Source organism: Sorex fumeus, unplaced genomic scaffold, assembly GCF_029834395.1.
Source record: "Sorex fumeus unplaced genomic scaffold, SorFum_2.1 ptg000003l, whole genome shotgun sequence".
Taxonomy (NCBI): Eukaryota; Metazoa; Chordata; class Mammalia; order Eulipotyphla; family Soricidae; genus Sorex; species Sorex fumeus.
Genome location: NW_026606060.1, coordinates 49098746 through 49118470, shown reverse-complemented (window position 1 = coordinate 49118470; position 19725 = coordinate 49098746). Strand labels below are relative to the sequence as shown.

At 53.0% G+C, this 19725-nt stretch overlaps 1 protein-coding gene across 1 annotated transcript in view; it reads left to right on the top strand.

The window, feature by feature from the left end:
- The first annotated feature begins 1980 nt into the window (after positions 1-1980).
- The window catches only part of GNPTAB (N-acetylglucosamine-1-phosphate transferase subunits alpha and beta), a 77901-nt gene continuing 60156 nt past the window's right edge, over positions 1981-19725 (top strand). Inside the window, exon 1 of the mRNA XM_056114187.1 lies at positions 1981-2231. Within this exon, the coding sequence (XP_055970162.1) occupies positions 2115-2231 (117 nt within the window). The 5' untranslated portion in view covers positions 1981-2114. The remainder of the gene's footprint in view (positions 2232-19725) is intronic.

The following is a 19725-nucleotide window of genomic DNA, read 5'->3' as shown; positions in this document are numbered from 1 at the left end:
CCCTGAAGCAAATTCTTTTTGCAAGCCTGTTAATTCCTCCAGGCTATCAGGTTAAAAGTGGATGTTTTGAATATTTCCTGAAATTGGTTTTATCCAAAGATAATGCTACCTCTGCTTTTGAAGTGGTAGGAATGTTGATTTGAATATATTATTTCCAGGGTGACCAGATCTTAAGCCAAAGGTCAAACCAGAGACTACTGGGAGGAAAAAAAAAAAGATAAAATCTGTCTCAAAATAGATGTTCTGAAAGGACATGCTTCTAGAAAAACTTGGTGTCAGAGAATTTACATGCTGTCTATCTGTTGGTGGTTCTAGCTCATGATTTCTGTCAGAACTATTCTGGAGTAATCAGGGCGGGCAGTGTTAGGGGCTGAGGGCAGGGCATAGCTCCTGGGAACCTGGGCCTTGCCCAGACAAGGTGTGTGCTCTAGCTGTTGAGATACCTCTTGGTTAAGCTTGGGGGGGCAGGTGGTACCCAGGGTCTTGCACACGTATGCAGTACATGTGCTCTGCCAGTGCCCTGAACTCTATCCTCAGCCCGTGTCATACTTCACACTCAGTGATTTACATCGTATCTCTGTCAGCAGGTTCTCAGGAAGTGACCAGAGAAAGATCCAGTTAATTATCCAATACCACCCACCAAGCAAGGCAGGACACTCCTAGGGCATGAATAAATGAATGCACAGAGGTTTCCTCTTTCAAATAATTTTGTGTTCCTTTTTTGTTTTCGGGCCACCCCTGGTGGTGCTCAGGGCTTACTCCTTCCTGGCTCCGTGCTCAGTGATTACTGCTGGCAGGCAGGATTTGGGGGACCATGCTGAGGATGGAAGCCGGGTCCGCGGAGTGCAAAGTAAGTAACTGAGCCATCACAGCTTTGGCTCAGGTTTTCCCTTTTCAAACAACGGAGAGAAAAGTTTCTTCTTAGCATTTTGATGCTCAGGTTTTTTGGTTTTGGTTTTGGTTTTGGGGAAGTACCTTGTGGTGCTCAGGGATTATCATTTCTTGTGGTGCTCAAGAGTTTGCATGTGCATCATTTGTGGTACCAGAATCTCGCCAGGTGCAAGGCATGGACGGACCTTACCTGCCGTACTATTTATCCGGCTGCCGCCTCTTAGCACTTTGAGAAGCCACGACCTCCCCATTATTGGAAATGTTGAGAGGGTCTTTCTCTCTCTGGCACGCGCACACACATGAATCTTCATGCCGTGATATCATTGGTCATTGCAGGGATGGGTCCTCTCCTGGGTGCTTTGCCAGGTGCAAGGCATGAACTATGCCTGCTGTATTACACAAACACACACACACGCACACACCCCTTCATAGCATGATAGCACTGGTCCTTGCAAGGACTGTCTTCTCCCACGTGCATGAACCTTACTTGCTGTACTACACGCACACACACACACACACATACACATCTTCATGGCATGATAGCACAGGTACTTGTAAGGACTGTCCTCTCCCGGGTGCATGAACCTTACCTGCTGTACTACACACACACACACACACACACACACACACACACATACATCTTCATAGCTTGATAGCTTACCTGCTGTACTACACACACACACACACACACACACACACACACACACATCTTCATAGCTTGATAGCGCTGGTCCTTGCAGGGACTGTCCTCTCCCGGGTGCATGAACCTTACCTGCTGCACTACACACACAGACACAGACACTGACGCACACATACAGCCACACACACACAGCCACAGTCACACACACAGATACACAGACACACGCGCATGCACGCACTCACGCACGCGTGACAGCCCCGCTCCTCGCAGGGACGGGGCCCCGGGTGGGTCTCGGGGCGGCCCAGCGGGCCGGAGCGCGGCGCACGCGCAGACGGGGCCGCCCGCCTGCCGCCCGCCCCTCCGCCCTGCAGGTGGCGCTGCCGCTCCCGCGCGGCCGCCGCGTCTCGCGGGCGCACCGGGGCGGCGCCGGCTCCGGGCTGGGCCGGGTCCGCCTCCCCGCGCCGAGGGCGGGCCGGGCCGGGCTCCCGGAAGCGGCGGCCGCGGCGCCGGGCGTCCGTGCGTCCGTCCGTCCGTGGGGCGGCGGGGCGATGCGCGGGCTGTGAGCCGAGCGCGGCGGGCGGGGATGCTGCTCAAGCTCCTGCAGCGCCAGACCTACACCTGCCTGTCGCACCGCTATGGGCTCTACGTCTGCTTCGTGGGCGTCGTCGTCACCCTCGTCTCCGCCTTCCAGTTCGGAGAGGTGCGGCGGGGGGCGCGGGCGGCGGGGGCGCGGGGCCCGCTCGTGCTGCCGCCGACGGTTTGCGGGGTGGGTGGGGGGGGAAGGCGCGGGGCCGCCCCATGCCCCGGCGCCAGCGGGAGCCGCTGCCGCGGCCCCGGGTCGTCGGGCTCGCTCCCGCAGGCCGTGTCCTCCTCCACGCACGCTGCTCCCCCTCCTCCCCTTCGTCCCCGTCCTCCTCCCCTTCGTCCCCGTCCTCCTCCCCTTCGTCCGCGTCCTCCCTCTCCTCCTCCTCCTCCTCCTGGGACCCCCGACTTGCCGTCGTAACCTCAGACTCTCCCATAGCCTCTTGCCTCAGTGGGGTCTCTCCTCCTCCTCCTCCTCCTCGTCCTCCTCCTCCTCCTTCCCCTCCTCCCCCTCCTCCTTTCTCTCCTACTCATCCTTCCCATTCCCTCCTCCCTCTCCTCCTGGGACCCCCGACTTGCCTTGGCAACCCCAGACTCTCCCATAGCCTCTTGCCCCTGTGGGCTCTCTCCTCCTGGTCCTCCTCGTCCTCGTCCTCGTCCTCCTCCTGCTCCTCTTTCACCTCTTCCTCCTCTTCCCCATTTGCCTCCACCACCACCACCACCTCCTCCTGTTCCTCCTCTTCCTCCTCCTTCGCACTCCTTCCTCCCCCTCCTCCTGGGACCCCCGACTTGCCGCCTTAACCCGAGACTCTCCCATCGTCTCTCCCCCCCCACCCCCCTGGGGTCTCTCCTCCTCTCCCTCCTCCCTCCTCCCTCCTCCTCCTCCTGGGACTCGACCCCCCCCCCCCCCACACTTGCTGTCGTTATCCCAGACTCTCCTGTAGCCTCTTCCCCCACCGTGGGGTCTCTACTCCCACCCTAACCCCGTCCCCCACTGCCCACCCGGTCCTAGACATTTGATCTCAGCCCCATTCCCGCACGCGCGACTTGGGTCGCAGGGGGCCACCGCGCCGGACCCGTGGATTGGCGGGGGCGCGGTGCCCAGCGTGCAGGCGCTAAGGGGTGAGCCAGGTGCGGGTTTTGCACTTAGGGGTGGGTGCGGGTGCTGTGTCCCGGGGGTCGTCCCGCCGGCCAGATCGGGGCGGCCCCGCTGGTAGCTGCGCGCACGCGGTGACAGGTCGCGGCGCTCCTGGGGTGGGGTGTGTGTGTGTATGTGTGTGTGGGGTTGGGGTGGGCTTCCAACCCCGGAGCCGCCTCGCCCCGGGGAGGGCCCCCCCCGGAACGTGACCCGGGCTCCCCAACTGTCTGGGACTCCAGCCCCGGGCCCTGGGGGTGGGGGAGGCGCTTGGCGCGGCCGGGACCCGCGTCAGGGGACAGGCTGATCCGTCACCCCAGCGGCTAAGGCTACGGCTGCGGCCACGGCCCGGCGGCTGCTCGGAGCCCGGCCCTTTTGGATCCGTTTTTATTGTGCAAATAAAGGGATTGGGTGAGGCGGTCAGCTCCTTGCAACAGGTTTGGGGGGTTTGCGAACACCCAGGTGTTTTCATGGCCTTTGAGCCTCTGGGACGCGCCCGCGTGCGCTTGAACATTTGCTAGTTTGGAAACCACCACCTGATGGTCTGGGTAGAACAGTTCCCTCGCTGTTCACCGCTGTTCGCCGTTTCATCCGGTGGTTTTTTGGGTATTTTTTGTTTTCAGCTCTGGGGGTTGGCTGGAGTGGGGGGGGGGCACACCTTCTCACCCTTGCAAGGATTGCTTAGAGGCTGCAAGGAGCTTGCAAGGAAAGCGTAGAGACTGCTCCCAGCTAGGAGGCTAGGAGCTGGAAGAGCTGAGTGTTGGGGAACCATTCTGTGCTGGGGGAGTGATCTCTGCCCAAGCACACACTCCACACCCTCATAATGGCTTTTTTTCTTTCTGAGGGGTGGGGTATGGATGCTCAGATGTTACTCCTGGCTCTGCACTCAGGAATCACCCCTGGCCCTTGCTCAGGGGACCATATGGGATGCTGAGGGGTGGAACCCGGGCCAGCCACGTGGCAGGCAAAGGCCCTGCCTGCTGTATTAGGGCTCTGGCCCCTCATGGTGTTCTTTATAGGGGTGGGCTGTAGAGATTTGGAGTGGAAGAATTATTTGTATGTTTGTGAGTTTAGAGAGCATCTCTTATTATTATTTGTATCTTGTTTGTAATTGGGAGGAAGGTTGGGGGGCAGGGGACCATACCCAGCACTGCTTAGGGGCTCTTCCTGGCCCTCTGTTGAGGGGTCACTTCTGGCACTGGGAAGGATGGGGGGAGGGTGACCATGTAGTGCTGGGCCTCTAACCTGGTTGACCACCAGCAAGGCCAGTACCTTAACCCCTCTATATCTCTGACCCTGAGTGATTAAAATTATTATTTTAATTTATTTTGTGTTTGGGGCCATATCTGGCAATGCTCAGGGCTAACTTCCAGCTCTGTACTCAGGAATGACTCCTGGTGGTGCTCGGGGAACCATATGGGGAGCCGGGGATCTAATCTGGATGGGCTGTGTGCAATGCAAATGCCCTACCTGCTGTGCTATTGCCCCGTTTTTTTTTTTTTTTATAACATCATTAAGCCCCACGTGTGTCTAAACTGCATCAGTAACAGAATGGACATCGTATGCTGCATTTTCCCACTCTCCCTGTCCCTTCTGGGACACCCCTAATTTGCTTGTGTACGTGTTCTTAGGTTTTCTTTGATTTGTTTGTTTTTTTTTTCCTCCACCAACCACATGTGAGTGAAATCATTCGGGGTCTGTGTCTGTCTGACTTCATTCACAGAGCACAGTGGCCTTCTAGGTTTATCCATGTTGAAGTTTTGACTTTAAAAAAAACAAAACAGCCAGGGTAGTAAACTGGGAGATAAATGATATTTTCAAGGGTTTGAAATCTGCCTTGTTTGAATATTTTTCTTTTGGAAGCTAGAAAGCCGTGACGGTTCTTCCCATGAGCTGGCTGGTTTGCATGTGCTTGCCATGTGCTTGAGGGCTGAACCCTGGCCAGATGGTACAACCCCATGAGCGAGGTTGGGCGAGTTTACTTGCCCCACCCTCTCCAGCTCCGGGGCTCGCCAGAGTATACAGTCAAAAGATTGGTTTCATGAATGAATTCTGTGGTGTGGTTTCCAAGTGTCTGTTTTTGATCCCAGGGGCTGGTTAAAAAAACCAGTCTTATAAATAAGGGAGAGAGAGAGCGCGCACAGTTGTAAGCGGGAGATAAGTGCCTAGTATTATACTGTCAACTACTCTGTTCTCCTTTCTCTGCTCACATGCTAACCCAGCGAGTGCTTATATGGGCAAGTGTCTTATTGCTGATAAGAGTGTGTTTTTTTTTTTTTTTTGCCTTTTTTGGGTCACACCTGGCGATGTTCAGGAGTTACTCCTGGCTCATGCACTCAGGAATTACTCCTGGCGGTGCTTGGGGGACCATATGGGATGCCGGGGATCGAACCTGGGTTAGCCGCATGCAAGGCAAACGCCCTACCCGCTGTACTATCGCTCTGGTCCTTTTTTTTTTTTTAACCTTGATTATAATTAGCCATTTATTAACTCTCCTGCAGTATGAAGGTAACTCAAGGCATCAGTTATTAGGAAAAAAAATGTGTGTGTGTGTGTGTGTGTGTGTGTGTGTATGTGTGTCTGTTTTGGGGGGCACCTGACAATGCTCAGGGCTTACTCCTAGTTTTGTGCCAGGGCTTATTCCTGGCAGGGCTCATAGGCCAAATGAGGTGTTGGGGATCACACACCCTATCTGCTGTGCTGTCTGTCCAGCCCCGATAACTTCATTTTCTCTTGCTTTGTTATTTTGGGGTGCGTGCAAGGCAAATGCTTGACCCACTGTATAATCGCCCCGTCCTTTTTTTTTTTTTTTTAATCGTTCATGGCTGGCGATTTATTTACCGAAAGCTTGTCACAGTCTTGAAATGGACACAGAGCTTGAAGTTAGTAACAGACAAGGAGACTTGAGAGGCTAATTAAGGTAGTGGGTGGCTAAATTCTCCCGTTCCTCGGGAGAGAGTCTCTGAGGTTAGAAGCTGCTGGTGCCAGTATCCACACTGCTGACCCGGCCCAGACACATTTCACTGCTTTACCGACAGTAATGTGCTTAGTCCTTACCCCGTGACCAGTGACTGTTTGGGGCCTGTCCCCCTTGGCGTTTAGGGGATACTTCCTGCTCCGCGCTGGTACGTGGGGAGGGGGTCACTCCTGGGGTTGCTGGGTGACCACATGGTGCCAGGGATGGAACCCGTCCTCCAGGTGCAGAGCTGAGCTCTAGCCCATGAGCTTGCTTCCTTCCCAACCCAACACAGTTCATTTATTGATTTGATTGTTAACTGTGAATTCATTAGAGTCTATTTTCTCCTCTTAGTATAAGAGGTAGCAGTTTGTCACTTTTAATAAGCCACGTAAACACATCCATGTTGTGGGAGAAAAAAATGGAACCGAGGGAAGGAGGTTTAAAACAAATTCCCCCCGCATCTTAAGTGCTTTCTGGGAAACCCCTGGAATTCTGAGGGCAGAGCAGTCAGTGATCTCTGGAAGCCTCCATTCCCTCCTGCCAGTGAAGGCACTAGACTGTCCTCTTGAGTTCCTTTCTGAGCTCAGAAATTTCTGGCTTTATTTTATTTTTTAATTTCTAAAATATCTGGGGTTTGGGGCCACACTTAGCGATATTCAGGGCTTACTTTTGGCTCTGCACTAAGGAATTACTCCTGGTAGTGGGAACCACAAGGGATGCCAGGCTGGAACCAGTGTAAGGCAAGAACCCTCCCCGCTGTACTATCTCTCCAGTCCCAGAGAAACTTCTGACTTTAAGTAGTTCCCATGAACTATTGTATGATTTTAAAATACATGTTGAAGTGTAAACATCAACAAAGTAAAGTGTAAATATATGTTGAAGTGGTCATTATCCACTTGAACTATAATGCCCCATGCACATATACCTGTGTATGTTAGGGATGTATACGCAAACCCAAATCTATAATCCCTTCTCTCAAACTTCTGGAACAGTGAAATGTATTCATTTGTATGTGTGTTCATACTCAGTGAGGGAAAATAAAACTATAAATAACTTGAAGTCAGTTTAGGTCAAGTTTTGCCATCAAACCGGTTCAGGTTTCATTCAAGTTAACTGGCAAATACGGTGGCAAAATATCTTGAGAGTTTTTTTGGACTTGGGGATTGTGAGTAGAAGCAGTTGTTGACCACTGGCATGTACGTGTATGAAATATATCACTTCCTTACATGCTCTGAATATACCCATAAAGCACTCCAGAATGAACTCCCCTAAGGAAGCTGGGTTCAGGCAGACTCCATCTGCTCTGGAGAGTAACTGTGTCCTGACCTGCCTTTTGCCCACTTGCGTTTCTGCCGCCACTTGTGATTGGGAGATGTTACAGTTGAGTGAAAGCGAAGATTTGAAAATGGGGTCCAGCGGAAGGGATGGTCAGCCTCAGCTACAAGTTTCTCTTACTGGCCTGGTTTCAACAAAGAATCTGGTTGTCCCATCTGTCTTTGAGGAGTTGATTTTCTAAACAATTCTTTGGAGCGGGTTCTTTGAATGCTATGTTTCTGCCAGCGGGCAGGGGAGTTAAACAGAGCCCGGGAGCCGGAGGAGAGGGCAGCCCATGGCCAGCTTGTGACTCTGCCACAGTCCCACGGTTGATTCCTCCCTGGCTGCCTCCTGCATTGGAGCTGCCCATCTTTTTTTTTTTTTCTTTCTTTCTTTTTTTTCTTTTAATTGAATCACCGTGGCTACAGTTATAGAACTTTCATGTTTGAGTTTCAGTCATACAATGATCAAACTCCCATCCCTCCACCAGTGTACATTCTCCACCACCAATGTCCACAGTATCCCTCCCCCAATCCCACCCTTCTATGGCAGATAATTTCCCTCTTTTTCTTTCTCCTTAAGGGTATGATGGTTTGCAGTACAGATACTGACAGGCCATTGTGCTTGCTTCTTTATCTACTTTCAGCACTTGTCACCCATCCTGAGTGATTGCTCCAACCATCACTGACTTAGAGATCCCTTTTCTATCCCAGCTGTCTTCTCCCCCAGCTCTTGAGGCAGGTTTCCAACCGTGTACCCTGTCCTTTTTTGGGGGGGGGATAAATTACTTTGGGGAGGGGAAAGTATATGTGTGTTTTGTGTATTTGGGGACCATGCCTGGTCATGCTCAGGGATCACTCTGGGGATTTGCCACCAACCCAGGTGCCCAAACCAGGATAGGACAGTGTAAGGCAAGAACCTCACGGCTGTACTGTCATTCGGGCCCTGGAAAGTATTCTTTGTTGTTAGAATAATGTGTGGGGCCAGGGAATTAGCTCTGCTGGCTGAAGTGCATGTTTCGCTCGCAGGAAGCCCAGATTCCATCCTCAGCACTCCCAGCGTGGAGCTGGGAGTAATCCCGGAGCAACACTGGGTGAGGCCCCCAAGCAAAACATAGTAATCAAATCAATGATGCTTGAAAACTAAGCGACTAGCTTTCTCCCATTTTGGCTTTAATGTTCTGTGAACTTACACTTACTGAACATTTCACATAAAAAATCATGAGCTGAGGCCGGAGCGGTAGTACAGGTAGGGCATTTGCCTTGCACAAAGCTGACCTGAGTTTGATTCTCCTCCGAGCACCACCAGGAGTAATTCCTGAGCGCAGAGCCAGGAGTAACACCCCTGAGCATCTCCAGGTGTAACCCAAAAAAGCCCCCCCCCCAAAAAAGGAGAAGAAATGAATGACTTGGGGTGATACTAGCCAGCATCTTTCAAGCTTTGTTTGCAAGGGGCAGTTTTGTTCACTCATTCAGACCAACTGTGGTTCTTTGGGGTTTCTTCTTTTTGTTTTGGGGCCACACCTGCCACTGCTCAGGTGTTCCTCCCACCTGCTGCCTGCAGGGCAAGCACCGTACCTGCTGGACTCTCTTCAGTACCCCCCCAACAGCCCCGCCACACACACACACACACACACACACACACACACACACTTGGGTTTCTTTTGATTTCTCAGACAAGGTTGGTCTGGTTTGTGCTGGGTGGTGGGAGGTGACAGGCGTCCTATAGAGGGAATTACTATAATTTCACCTTGGCTGACTTTGCTTGAGACAAGACCCTGATAGACCTGTGGGAGTGGAGGAACCAGCCCAGGAGTAAGTGGTTAAATGCCCGAGGAGCTGCACAGTAATTGCCGAGGAAATCAGAGGAAGGGAAGAAAATGACAGACTGGAACGTCCCTGAGGAAGGTGAGGCCTTTCTAAGGAGGCGGGAGCTGCTCTCCCTACTTTTGGAGGCTGTGGAGGTTTAACTCCGCTGCTGGTCACTGTCCGTGGCTCTTGGGTGGAGCGACAGAGTGTCTCTGCCTGCGGTGGGTGTCCGACTGGTGTCCCCTGAGTTGCTGAGGATGGTGGTTTCAGTGGGGCCCACAGGAGGAGCTTGGGGGTGACTTTCGGACTCTGTCCCTGTTTTTCTTGGGGTAGCCCCTGGGCAGGCTTCTCCCTGCAGGGAGATCAGATATTCCCCGCCTGAAAACCACCTCAGCCATGTGGCCAGCAGGAAGGGTCTGTCATTACTGCAAGAGGGACTGGGCTGGCCGTGGCCTGCCTCGCTCGGCGGGGCCTGGTGACCTGGCTATGCCCTCATTAGCCTCCTGATCGTTCCCAGAGCCGGGTTTGTCCAGGGGATGTTGGGGATGTTCAGTTTCGGCAGAATCTGCAAACTAAGCGCAGATTTCCCAGAGAAAAATCACCTGCCTGTTCCCAGAAGCAGGGCCCTGGCGGCCTTGAATCAAACGTCCTCCGCCCTTTTTTTTTTTTTTCCTCCAGGTGTTTGGGCCACACTCAGTGGAACTCAAGGCTTACTCCTGGCTCTCTGCTCAGGGATCACTTCCTGGAGGACTTTGGGGACCATGTTGGGGTGCCGGGGATTGAACCTGGGTGAGCCGCGTGCGAGACAAGCGCCCTGCCCACCGCCCGATGACTCCAGCCCCCAAGTCGGTCTCCTCTCTCTGCTCTTCGCTGACCCTTTGGTTGACCCCTGCTAGCCCTCTCCCTGGTCCCCGCAGGTGTAGGAAGCGGGCTTTTGTTTTCATTTTCAGCGACCAGCTGTTAATTCCTTTCTCTGTGACGCTTGTATTTCTCGGGTGGCCCCACGACTGTGGCGTATGGTCTCGGAGGCATAATTCAGTGGTGTCTTCCATGCGGGGATCTGCTCACTGTGTTGTTGGCTGCTGGCGCCTTAGTACAGTTGGTTTTGTTCACCAAACAGCATGTGGCGGGAGAAAACCCATGGCCTGAGCTTTGTCCCACACCTGGGCCTCCTCTCCGCCTCAGGAAGCTGCCACCGCCGTCTCTGGTTCCCTTCTCAGAAGGAAGCAGTGGGATTAGCTCCCAGCCCCCACCTCCCAGAAGAGGGTGGGTTTCGGTTCCCCTCTTTGCTGCCCGCCTCCCCCCCCCCCCCCCCCCCCGCTATGGCGCTGTCTTCACTTGGACACGCATACACCCTCAGCGGTGTGGGTGCCTGCTGCCCAGAAGGTGGGGGAAGACCTTGCACCAGGACCCTCACTGTGGGGTCCAGCCCTCCCTGGCCAGCTCCCCGTGGGCAGCAGGAGTGGGCTTGTCTGGCAGGGAGGCCCCTCTTTGTCCTCCAGCAAGTTCTCAATTTGTGCCTGGTTGCGAAAGACAGATTCATCAGAGAGAAGCACTCTGGGGGTGGTGGGTGGGGGGGGCAGGGTGATGGGAAATCTCAGGCTTTTTTTTTTTTTAATGAATCACTGTGAGGTACAGTCACAGACTTATATACTTCCATGATTATGTTTCAGTCGTACAATGGTCGCATACCCATCTTTCCACCAGTGCCCATTCTCCACCAGTGTTCCCAGTATCCCTCCTGCCACCCCCATCCCAACCCTACCATCACCCCCCTACTTCCCCACGCCCCACCTGCCTCTGTGGCAGGCATAGTCCCTTTTACTCTCTCTCTCCTTTTGGGTGTTATGGTTTGCAATACAGGCCATCATGTTCAGTCTATCATCTACTTTCAGCACCTATCTCCCATCCCGATCGAGCCCTCCAAGCATCATTCACTTAGTGGTTCCTTCTCTATACCAGCTGCCCTTTGCCCCAGCACGTGAGGCCAGCTTCCAAGCCGTGGAGCTCTCCTCTTGGCCCTTTATCTCTACTGTCCTTGGGTGTTAGTCTCCCATTCTGTTACTTTATATTCCACAACTGAGTGCAGTCATTCTATGTCTGTCCCTCTCTCTCTGTGTGACTCATTTCACTTAGCATAATACTCTGTGTCCATCCACGTATATGCAAATTTCATGATTTCGTCTTTTCTAACAGCTGCGTAGTATTCCATTGTGTAGACATACCAAAGTTTCTTTAACCAGTCGTCTGTTCTCGGGCACTCGGGGTTTTTTTTTTTTCCCCCAGATTCTGGCTATTGTAAATAATGCTGCCATAAACATATACATCAGGCGGGTTTTATGAGAGGAAAGAAGACCCGAGGCTGGCGCAGTCCCAGCTCAGTGCTTCTCAGCTCGGTCTCTCTGGGAGTGGAGATGTTGGGGGGCGCGGGGATACGATAAGATGGGGTGTGAGCCCGGGGTGCAGGGGCGACCCCCCCCCAGCTTTCCCAGGGGAGGGGACTGCTGCCTCGCAATTCTCAGGGGAAGGTCATGCTGCCTCTTGCCCTGGCAAGCCCGCCGAATGCCCCTCCTGAACCCACCTCCAGGATGTGCCGCTGCCAGGCTAAGTGTTCTGCTCTGGAGCAGCGGCTTCTGGAGTCCTGAGAGAAGCATGACCTGGGACATTTCCCACACAGGTACCAGTTCCTTGGAGCGTGCCCAGGCCCTGTGCCACAGGCTGTTCTGAGCATAGCCTCCGAGCACAGAGGAGAAGGCGGCGTCTCTCTTGGGCCCCTTGCTCTGGCAGAGCCAGCCTCAGAGTTGTGGGTTTGACGGGCAGATGCTTGTAGGCACTGCAGCTGGCACCCCGGCGCAAACACAGGCGTGAGCTGAGCCACGGGTGACCCCCAGAGAGGAGCAGGCGGAGCTGAGAGATTTCCATGCCAGACCACCTGGCTCTCCTGTTCCAGTATGTTCCATGATGACATCTTTGGTTATACGGGTGTGGGAGTGACTGCCAAGTTCAGTTGCTCTCCTAGAACTTCCCCGGAGGTGTTTAGATGATATCAGTAGAATGAAAACTTGAAAAAAAAATAATGTGTCTCACAAACTTAATTTTTTTTCATTGAATCACAGTGAGATGCACAATTACAAAGTTTCCATGATTAGGTTTCAGTCATAGATAGCTCCCAACACCCGTCCCTTCCCCCATGCACATTTCCCTCCACTAATGTCCCTAGTCTCACCAGTTTTGATGGTGCCATGCCAGAAGGGTGGCAAAGGAGATAGTTGGACCTTTTTTGGAAAACAGTTTGGATCCTTCTCCATAAACTTAAGAACTCAGCTTCCATGTGACCCAGCCGTCCCACTCCAGGGCATCCGTCCTAGGCCCCAAAACTATTCAGACAAGACCTCTGATGGTTATTGCAACACTATTTGCCATGGCTCAAACCTGGAAACAAACCCAGGGCCCGAGAAGAGATGGCCGGGCAAAGAAGCCCAGGTGCGGAGTGCACCCAGTGGAGTACTATGCGGCTGTAAGAAAGGACAAAGTCAACGTGCGTGGCTGCCACGTGGATGGATCTGGAGGGTATTGTGCCGTGCGAAGCCCGCCATAAGGGACGGGACACATTCCAAGTGACCTCTGTCATGGGTGGGATATAAAGAAGTACAGAAAGTGAACAAAGTGACCCAAAGCGATGGAGCCTAAGAAAACGGCCCGTGGAGGAGAATTGACCGGGGCAGTGAGACCTGATAGAGGGAGCGGGTGGGGACACAATGGTGGAGGGAAACGGTTGCTGGGGGGTGGTGATTGTACAGGAGGTAGGACGTTTGCCTTGCACAAGGCCAACTAGAGTTTCATTCCCGGCATCCCATATGATTCCCTGAGCACCACCAGGAGTGATTCCTGAGTACAGAGCCAGGAGTAACCCCTGACCATTGCCAGGTGGGATCCAAAAAAAAAAAGAAAATCTGTTGAGTCGAATTGTATTTTGCCTTGTAGTAGTGCCTGGTGCAGGCACCCTGCAAAAGTGCCCCATCTCTGGGCCCTCCCGGGGCCGCAGGGCTGCCAAGCGGACACCGAAGGTGTGCCTGCCGGGCAGATGCCCCGAGGCACAGTTGGGAGTGTGCAGACCTGAGGCAGAGCAAGAGTTCTGGGGCCAGAGCTGGAGTTGCCCTGGCTGCAAAGCCAAGAGTCAGCCCTGAGCACCGCTGGGTGTCACCTAAAGAAGAACAAGCAAACAGAAAAAAGGAGGGGGGCGGGGGGGAGATGGGTAGGGCAATTGCCTTGCACGTGGCCGACCTGGGTTCGATTCCCAGCATCCCATATGGTCCCTCGAGCACTGCCAGGAGTAATTCCTGAGTGCAGAGCCAGGAGTGAGACCCAAAAAGGAAAAAAAAAAATAGAGAGCAGAGACCGGGCTGGTGGAGTGCCGGGGAAGCAGAGGGCACCGGGGCTGCTTGATGAGCTGAGCACTGGGTGGACTGTCACCAGCCCCGAGATTTGGCCCTGAAACGCCACCAGTGGGGAACCAGGGTCCTAGAGATCCTTTAGACTGACCGTTCTGCACGCAGTTCTGTCTCCCTCTTGCCGGCGATTACTCAGCCTCTGCGTGATTCACCTGCCCTGAATTAGACAGAGGGGGGAAAAAAAACTCCGCAGATGCTGTCTCCCAAGCGTTCCCGACTGTCACATTTGTGCGGGGAGGACGCGTTCCACCCCCAGACTGGAAACATCACCCGGCTGCCACGGAGCGATTTATTAATTCATCTCTCTCCCTCTTCTTTTCCTCTTTTAAAAAATTTTGTTCTCGGGTCACACCTGGCAGTGCTCAGAGGTCACTTGTGGCGGTGCTGGGGGCACCCTGAAGGATGCAAGAGATCAAACCTGGGTCAGCCGCATGTGAGGCCGACGTGCCCTGGCTCGGGCCCCTCCTCCCTTTCCTTTGGTGGTTGTGTTGCACGTGTGGGTGATCAGTGCTCGCTGAGGGTCATTAGCACTGGGGCTCTGGCACACGTTCTGTGTTGTTTTGGGGTCTGGCCCTGTGATTCTCGGGGTTCAGTACACAGGGCTTGCTGCCTACAGTGCTCCGAGGACCTGGAGGTGGTGGGGCTGGAGCCCGGGTCTCCTGCATGCAGAACTCGTGTTCCAGTCCTTCAGGCTGCTTACCCAGTCCTTGGGCACTATCTAGGTGTGGTGTTTGTTGGAGGTTGCTGTGTCCACATAAACACACACACACGCGCGCGCGCGCGTACGCACACACACATACACACATGCACTTGTGCTCACCTGGAGTCGCACTCTCCGTCACAGTGTATGTTTGGGGGGTTGGGGCCACACCCCGCGGTGCTCCGTAAGGGCTGACGCCTGGCTCTGTGCTCGGCGATGATGCCTGGCAGGGCTCAGGAGACCCCATGTGGTGCCATGGGTGGAACCCAGGTTGGCTTGCGTCCCAGGAGAACAAGCGCCCTCCCCCTCCATACTGGGCCTCGGGCCCCGCCAGGGGTGGGTGTTGCCGTTGATGGGCTTTAAATCCCTGCTCCTGGTTTTAAATCTCTTCTGAGGGCCAGGGGTGGGGGTGGGGGACAGCCGCAGTGCCAGGCTGGGCCCTGCCCATGGAATGGCGCCCTGGGGTGGGGCTGTGTGCTGAAGGAGGTGGGGACCTTGGGAGGAGTGTCCCGCGAGGCCAGGGCAGGTCAGGTCTGGGTTTGGTGTCTCCACTCTCGGCCCCTTTTCTGTGACTAATGTGCACGAAAGGCTGTGAAGTCTGAGTTTTCGGCTGTTGGTTGTTCACCCCCCCATCCCCCTACCTGCATTCAGTCACGTGTCTCCATAAAGGGTCACCACCCATGGCCGAAGAGGTGGGCTCCAGGCACCAGCGGTGCTGGGACAGGTATCTTGCAGGCACAGCAGCCCCCAGATTCTGGGGTTGCTCAGTGTCCAGGCGAGGCGGGGGGGGAGCTTCATCCTCCAGGCGCCAGCCCCAGGAGGAGTCGAGGTTTTAGTTTGGGTCCAGAGGTAGGAAAGAAACTGGACTCCATGCCAGACCGTCAGGTCCCAGGCGCCTCATCTGATCTACCAGCCCCTTAGCTTGCCTCGGGACCTGGGGTCAGGGAACGTCTGCTCATTGTTAATTCCCTTCAGATGTCTTCAGGGACAACCCCTCCGTCCCCCCGGGATGTCCATTTGACTGAGTGGACGCTTGTGTTAGGACACACCTAGAGTGTCAGCTACCTCTTGATTCTGACAGATTTTCTTTTCTTTTCTTTTTTTTTTTTTTTGCTTTTTGGGTCACACCTGGCAATGCTCAGGGGTTACTCCTGGCTCATGCACTCAGGAATTACTCCTGACGGTGCTCGGGGGACCATATGGGATGCTGGGAATCGAACCTGGGTTGGCCATGTTGGCTGCGTGCAAGGCAAACGCCTTACCCGCTGTGCTATCGCTCCAGCCCCTGACAGATTTTCTTTTCTCTGCTGTGTGTTGGCCGCATACCCGATGGTGCTTGGGGGCTCTTGCACCTGGCTGGGCTGGGCCTCAGGCTCGAAGGGGTCAGGGTCGAAACTTTGGGCTGGCCCCCGTGCTCTTTCCCCGCTCGCCCCTATTCCGAGCAGATGCGTTTCTCCTCTGAGCCACCCCTAGAGATACTCTGTGCTTGGGGGCAGGGATTGCTCCCAGGTGCTCAGGGGACCGTGTGGTGCTGAGGGGGTCTAGCCCCCTGGCTGGTGTGTGCAAAAAGCAAGTGCCTTAGCTCCTGTTCCGTCTCTCAGTCTCCTGGATTTTGTTTGTTTATTGCTATCTGGCCCTGGCTGGTGGTGCTCGGGACTGACTCTTGGCTCTGGGCACAGGGATCGCTCCTGGCTGGTTTGGGGAACCCTGCGTGGTGCCGGGGATCACATCCAAGTTGACTGCGTGCCACACAGGTGCCCTGCCCGCTGAACTGTACCATCTCTCCGGCCCCTAAAGCAGTTTCAAGTAAGAAAAATTGCACGCAAAGTAGAGAATTCCTATGTACCTCTCCCGAGCCGAGTTCTTCCTGTTTTATCTCTGACATTTCTCTAGTCTGATCAATATTAATACCTTTCCAGCAGCCAGTGAACAGCTTACATTGGCATTCCTTCTTTGTACGGTCCAGTTCTTGGATATTAACAGAGGCAGGTTACGTGTTATCCGGCTGTCATAAAGTATCCCCAGTGTGTTTCATCACCTTCCCTTGTCCCACCTCTGCTCCACTTGTCAGCCATCACCCACATCCTTTCCTTCCTCGCCCCAGGGAGACAGACTTTGTGGTGGTGTTTTTTTTTTTCTTTTAAAGAACACGTGTTAGATACCGAGTGTTTTCTTTGATGTTTGTTTTGGTGCTCCTCCCGGCACGGTGTGGGGGCAACTCGCTGTTCTGTGCTCGAATCTGGGGTTCCAGCAAGCAGAGCCGATATTGTGCACGTAACTTGGGCCTTTTCCTCAACCTCACATAGCTCTGGCTGGTGCAGAGGGGAAGCTTCTGACAGCTGGGTCTTAACTTTGCATCCTGCAACTGTAAATCTTTCAACTTTGTACCTGCCACTAATTGCCAGTTAGGCCAGTTTTTGGGGGACAGTTTGCTCACTTGCTTTTTCATAATAACCCTCTTAAGGGGTAAGGGGTTATTATTTTAATTTTACAAGCTGGAATTTAGAGAGGTTTAAGGGACTTGTCCAGATCACAGAGCTGACACTCAGATCTGAGCCCTCTTTAGTGACCCTTAATTATTATCATCATCATCATTATTATTATTTCCTTTTTTTTCTTTTGGGCCATACCTACTGGTGCTCAGGAGTTACTCTTGACTCTCATTCAGGAATAGCTCCTGGGCTTGACACTTAATTGTTAAGTAGCTGCAACACCATCCAGTGGCACCTTGTGTAGTGGTGGAAATATTCTGTGGTAGCTCACTTTGTGTGCCCACCCAAGTGCTTGAAATATGTCAGATACGACTAAGATACTAAATTTTTGGGGGTATATTTTCTTTTTGGATCACACCAATTGATGATCCAGGGTTACTTCTGGCTCTGCATTCAGGAATTACTCCTGGCGGTGCTTGGGGGACCCTGTGAGCTGCCAGGAATCGAACCCGTGTCAGTTGCATGCAAGGCAAATACCCTTCTTGCTATACTATCAGTCTGGTCCTGATACTAGATTTTTGTTCACTTTGATTTAATCTTAATTCATGTGACCACATGTGGCTAGGTGTGGAAAACTGTCAGTAGGCAGATGTTAGCTAGGATGTCGCCCAAAGGGCTTTGGACAGGGCCTCAGAGACCTTAACCTGGGTTAAGGTCCTTGGCAGGTCTGTGCTACTGCAGATGCTGGCCGTAAAACTCATACATCCAGGCAGACCCTGAAATTCAGTTTGAAAATGTTTTTAAAAGTTTCTCTGGGGGCTGGAGTGATAGCATAGCACGTAGGGCGTTTGCCTTGCACACAGCCGACCTCGGTTCGATTCCCAGTATCCCGTGTGGTCCCCTGAGCACTGCCAGGAGTGATTCCTGAGTGCAAAGCCAGGAGTAACCCCTGAGCATTGGCCAGGTGTGACCTGAAAAGCAAAAAAAAAAAAAAAAAAAAGTTTCTCTGAAGGGAAGATGTGTGAGGCCAGAGAGATTCAGATGTTTGCTATGGCCAACTTGGGTTCCACCTCCAGCACTGCCTCCAGCCCTATCCGGTAGCCATCCCTGAGCACAGAGCCGGGAAGAAGCCCATAACATACCTCTTGGCGTCACGAACCACTCCGCCTGCCTCCCCGAACCACCTTCCGCCCCCCCAAAAAAAGAAATCTGTTTTTTTTTCTAGGAAGGGGAGAGTGATTTTGTTAATCTGTCATGATTAACCTTATCCTTGACTTCCTTTGCCCAGATAAATATTTATAGTAGCCTGTTTTAACCTGCATGCATTTTATTTATGTCCCTAAAAATGACCAGCAAATGTGTGCTGCCATGTTTAATTCTGCTTCCCCCCCAAAAAAAAAATCTAGAAATGTCCTAGAAAAAATGACTTTTGAGTTTATTCACGAACATTGGAATAAATAAGAAGCCTCTTGGGTTTGAATCATTTCCTTTCTGTGAAAAAGGGGGAAATCACCCCATTGAGAACAGCCGTTTACTGCCTAATATGAAGAGTTGGTTTGTCACGAGGCTGTTCATTTATCTTAGCCACATGGCTAAAAGTGACTCAGTTCGGGGAGTGCTGTGGGCTGACTCTTGGTTGGTGCCCTCCCGGAGTGCGCACTCTGAAACCTTATCCCTGATCTGGTGTCGGTATGGGGGGTGCAGGGGGTCTGGTGATGCTGGTGGTCAACATTCCTGGCCCGAGCAGTGCCTCCTGCTGGTGGGGCAATACTGACCAGAGAGCACCTCTAGAGCAGGCTCTGTCCTGGCACCCACCCTGTCCACCGGCATTTGGTCTTCCAGCCTCTCAAGCTGTTCATAGTTTTAATCTTCTACCCAGGATGTGGTATTTTATCATGGTCCAGAGATAGGAAAGACCGGCACATGTGATTGCAGGGGATGGTGACGGGGGTTAGCACAAAAGCTACAGCTTAGACTATCTTTTTTTTTCTTTTCTTTTCTTTTTTTTTTGCTTTTAGGGTCACACCCAGCAATGCTCAGGGGATGCTCCTGGCTCTGCACTCAGGAATTAATTACTCCTGGCGGTGCACTGGTGTGTAAACACACACAAAAAAAACGACGGGCAAGGGGATGGCAGCAGCCTATCTCTCCCGCCGCCCACGTTTGGTAGTCTCAGGCCATTTCCCGACTGCAGGGAGGTCGATGGCGATGGTCAGGCGGAGGAAGGAAACGAGGGCCAGGCTGGTTGGTCTTAGTAGCAATTTATTACATGGACAAGATGTATGCCATGGAGGCCTCAGAAGTTCTCAAGCACGTGCTCCTTTGTTCTCTCAGCTTCTGTCTTCAGCCCCATCTTCCCAGGTTCTCTGATGCACATGTCCCCCAGAGAGCCCCGAAAATCCCTTTATACCCCTTATATAGATCATGGTACCTCTAAGGGGTGCAATATAGTGATGTTTATATAAGATATAAAGCATAATATTAACTGTCTTCCTATATCTATACAAAAAGGACATTGCATTAAAGTAAACTATTCAAAGACATAAGGAGAGGAGAAAGGCAATATTAACTTACAGTACAAGTTCAGTGTCCTAGAAGGATGAGACCTTACAAATTGGTTGGGGAAGAGAGCACAAAGAAGTAGTTACAGACAAACAAATGGGACTGTCTTGGGAGCACTGTGATGGGTGCAACCTGATAACCCTAAGCTCCTTGTACTCCAACACACGGGGGACCATATGGGATGCTGGGGATTGCAACCAGGTTGCCTGCGTGCAAGGCAAAGGCCCTATCCGCTGTGCGATTGCTCCAGC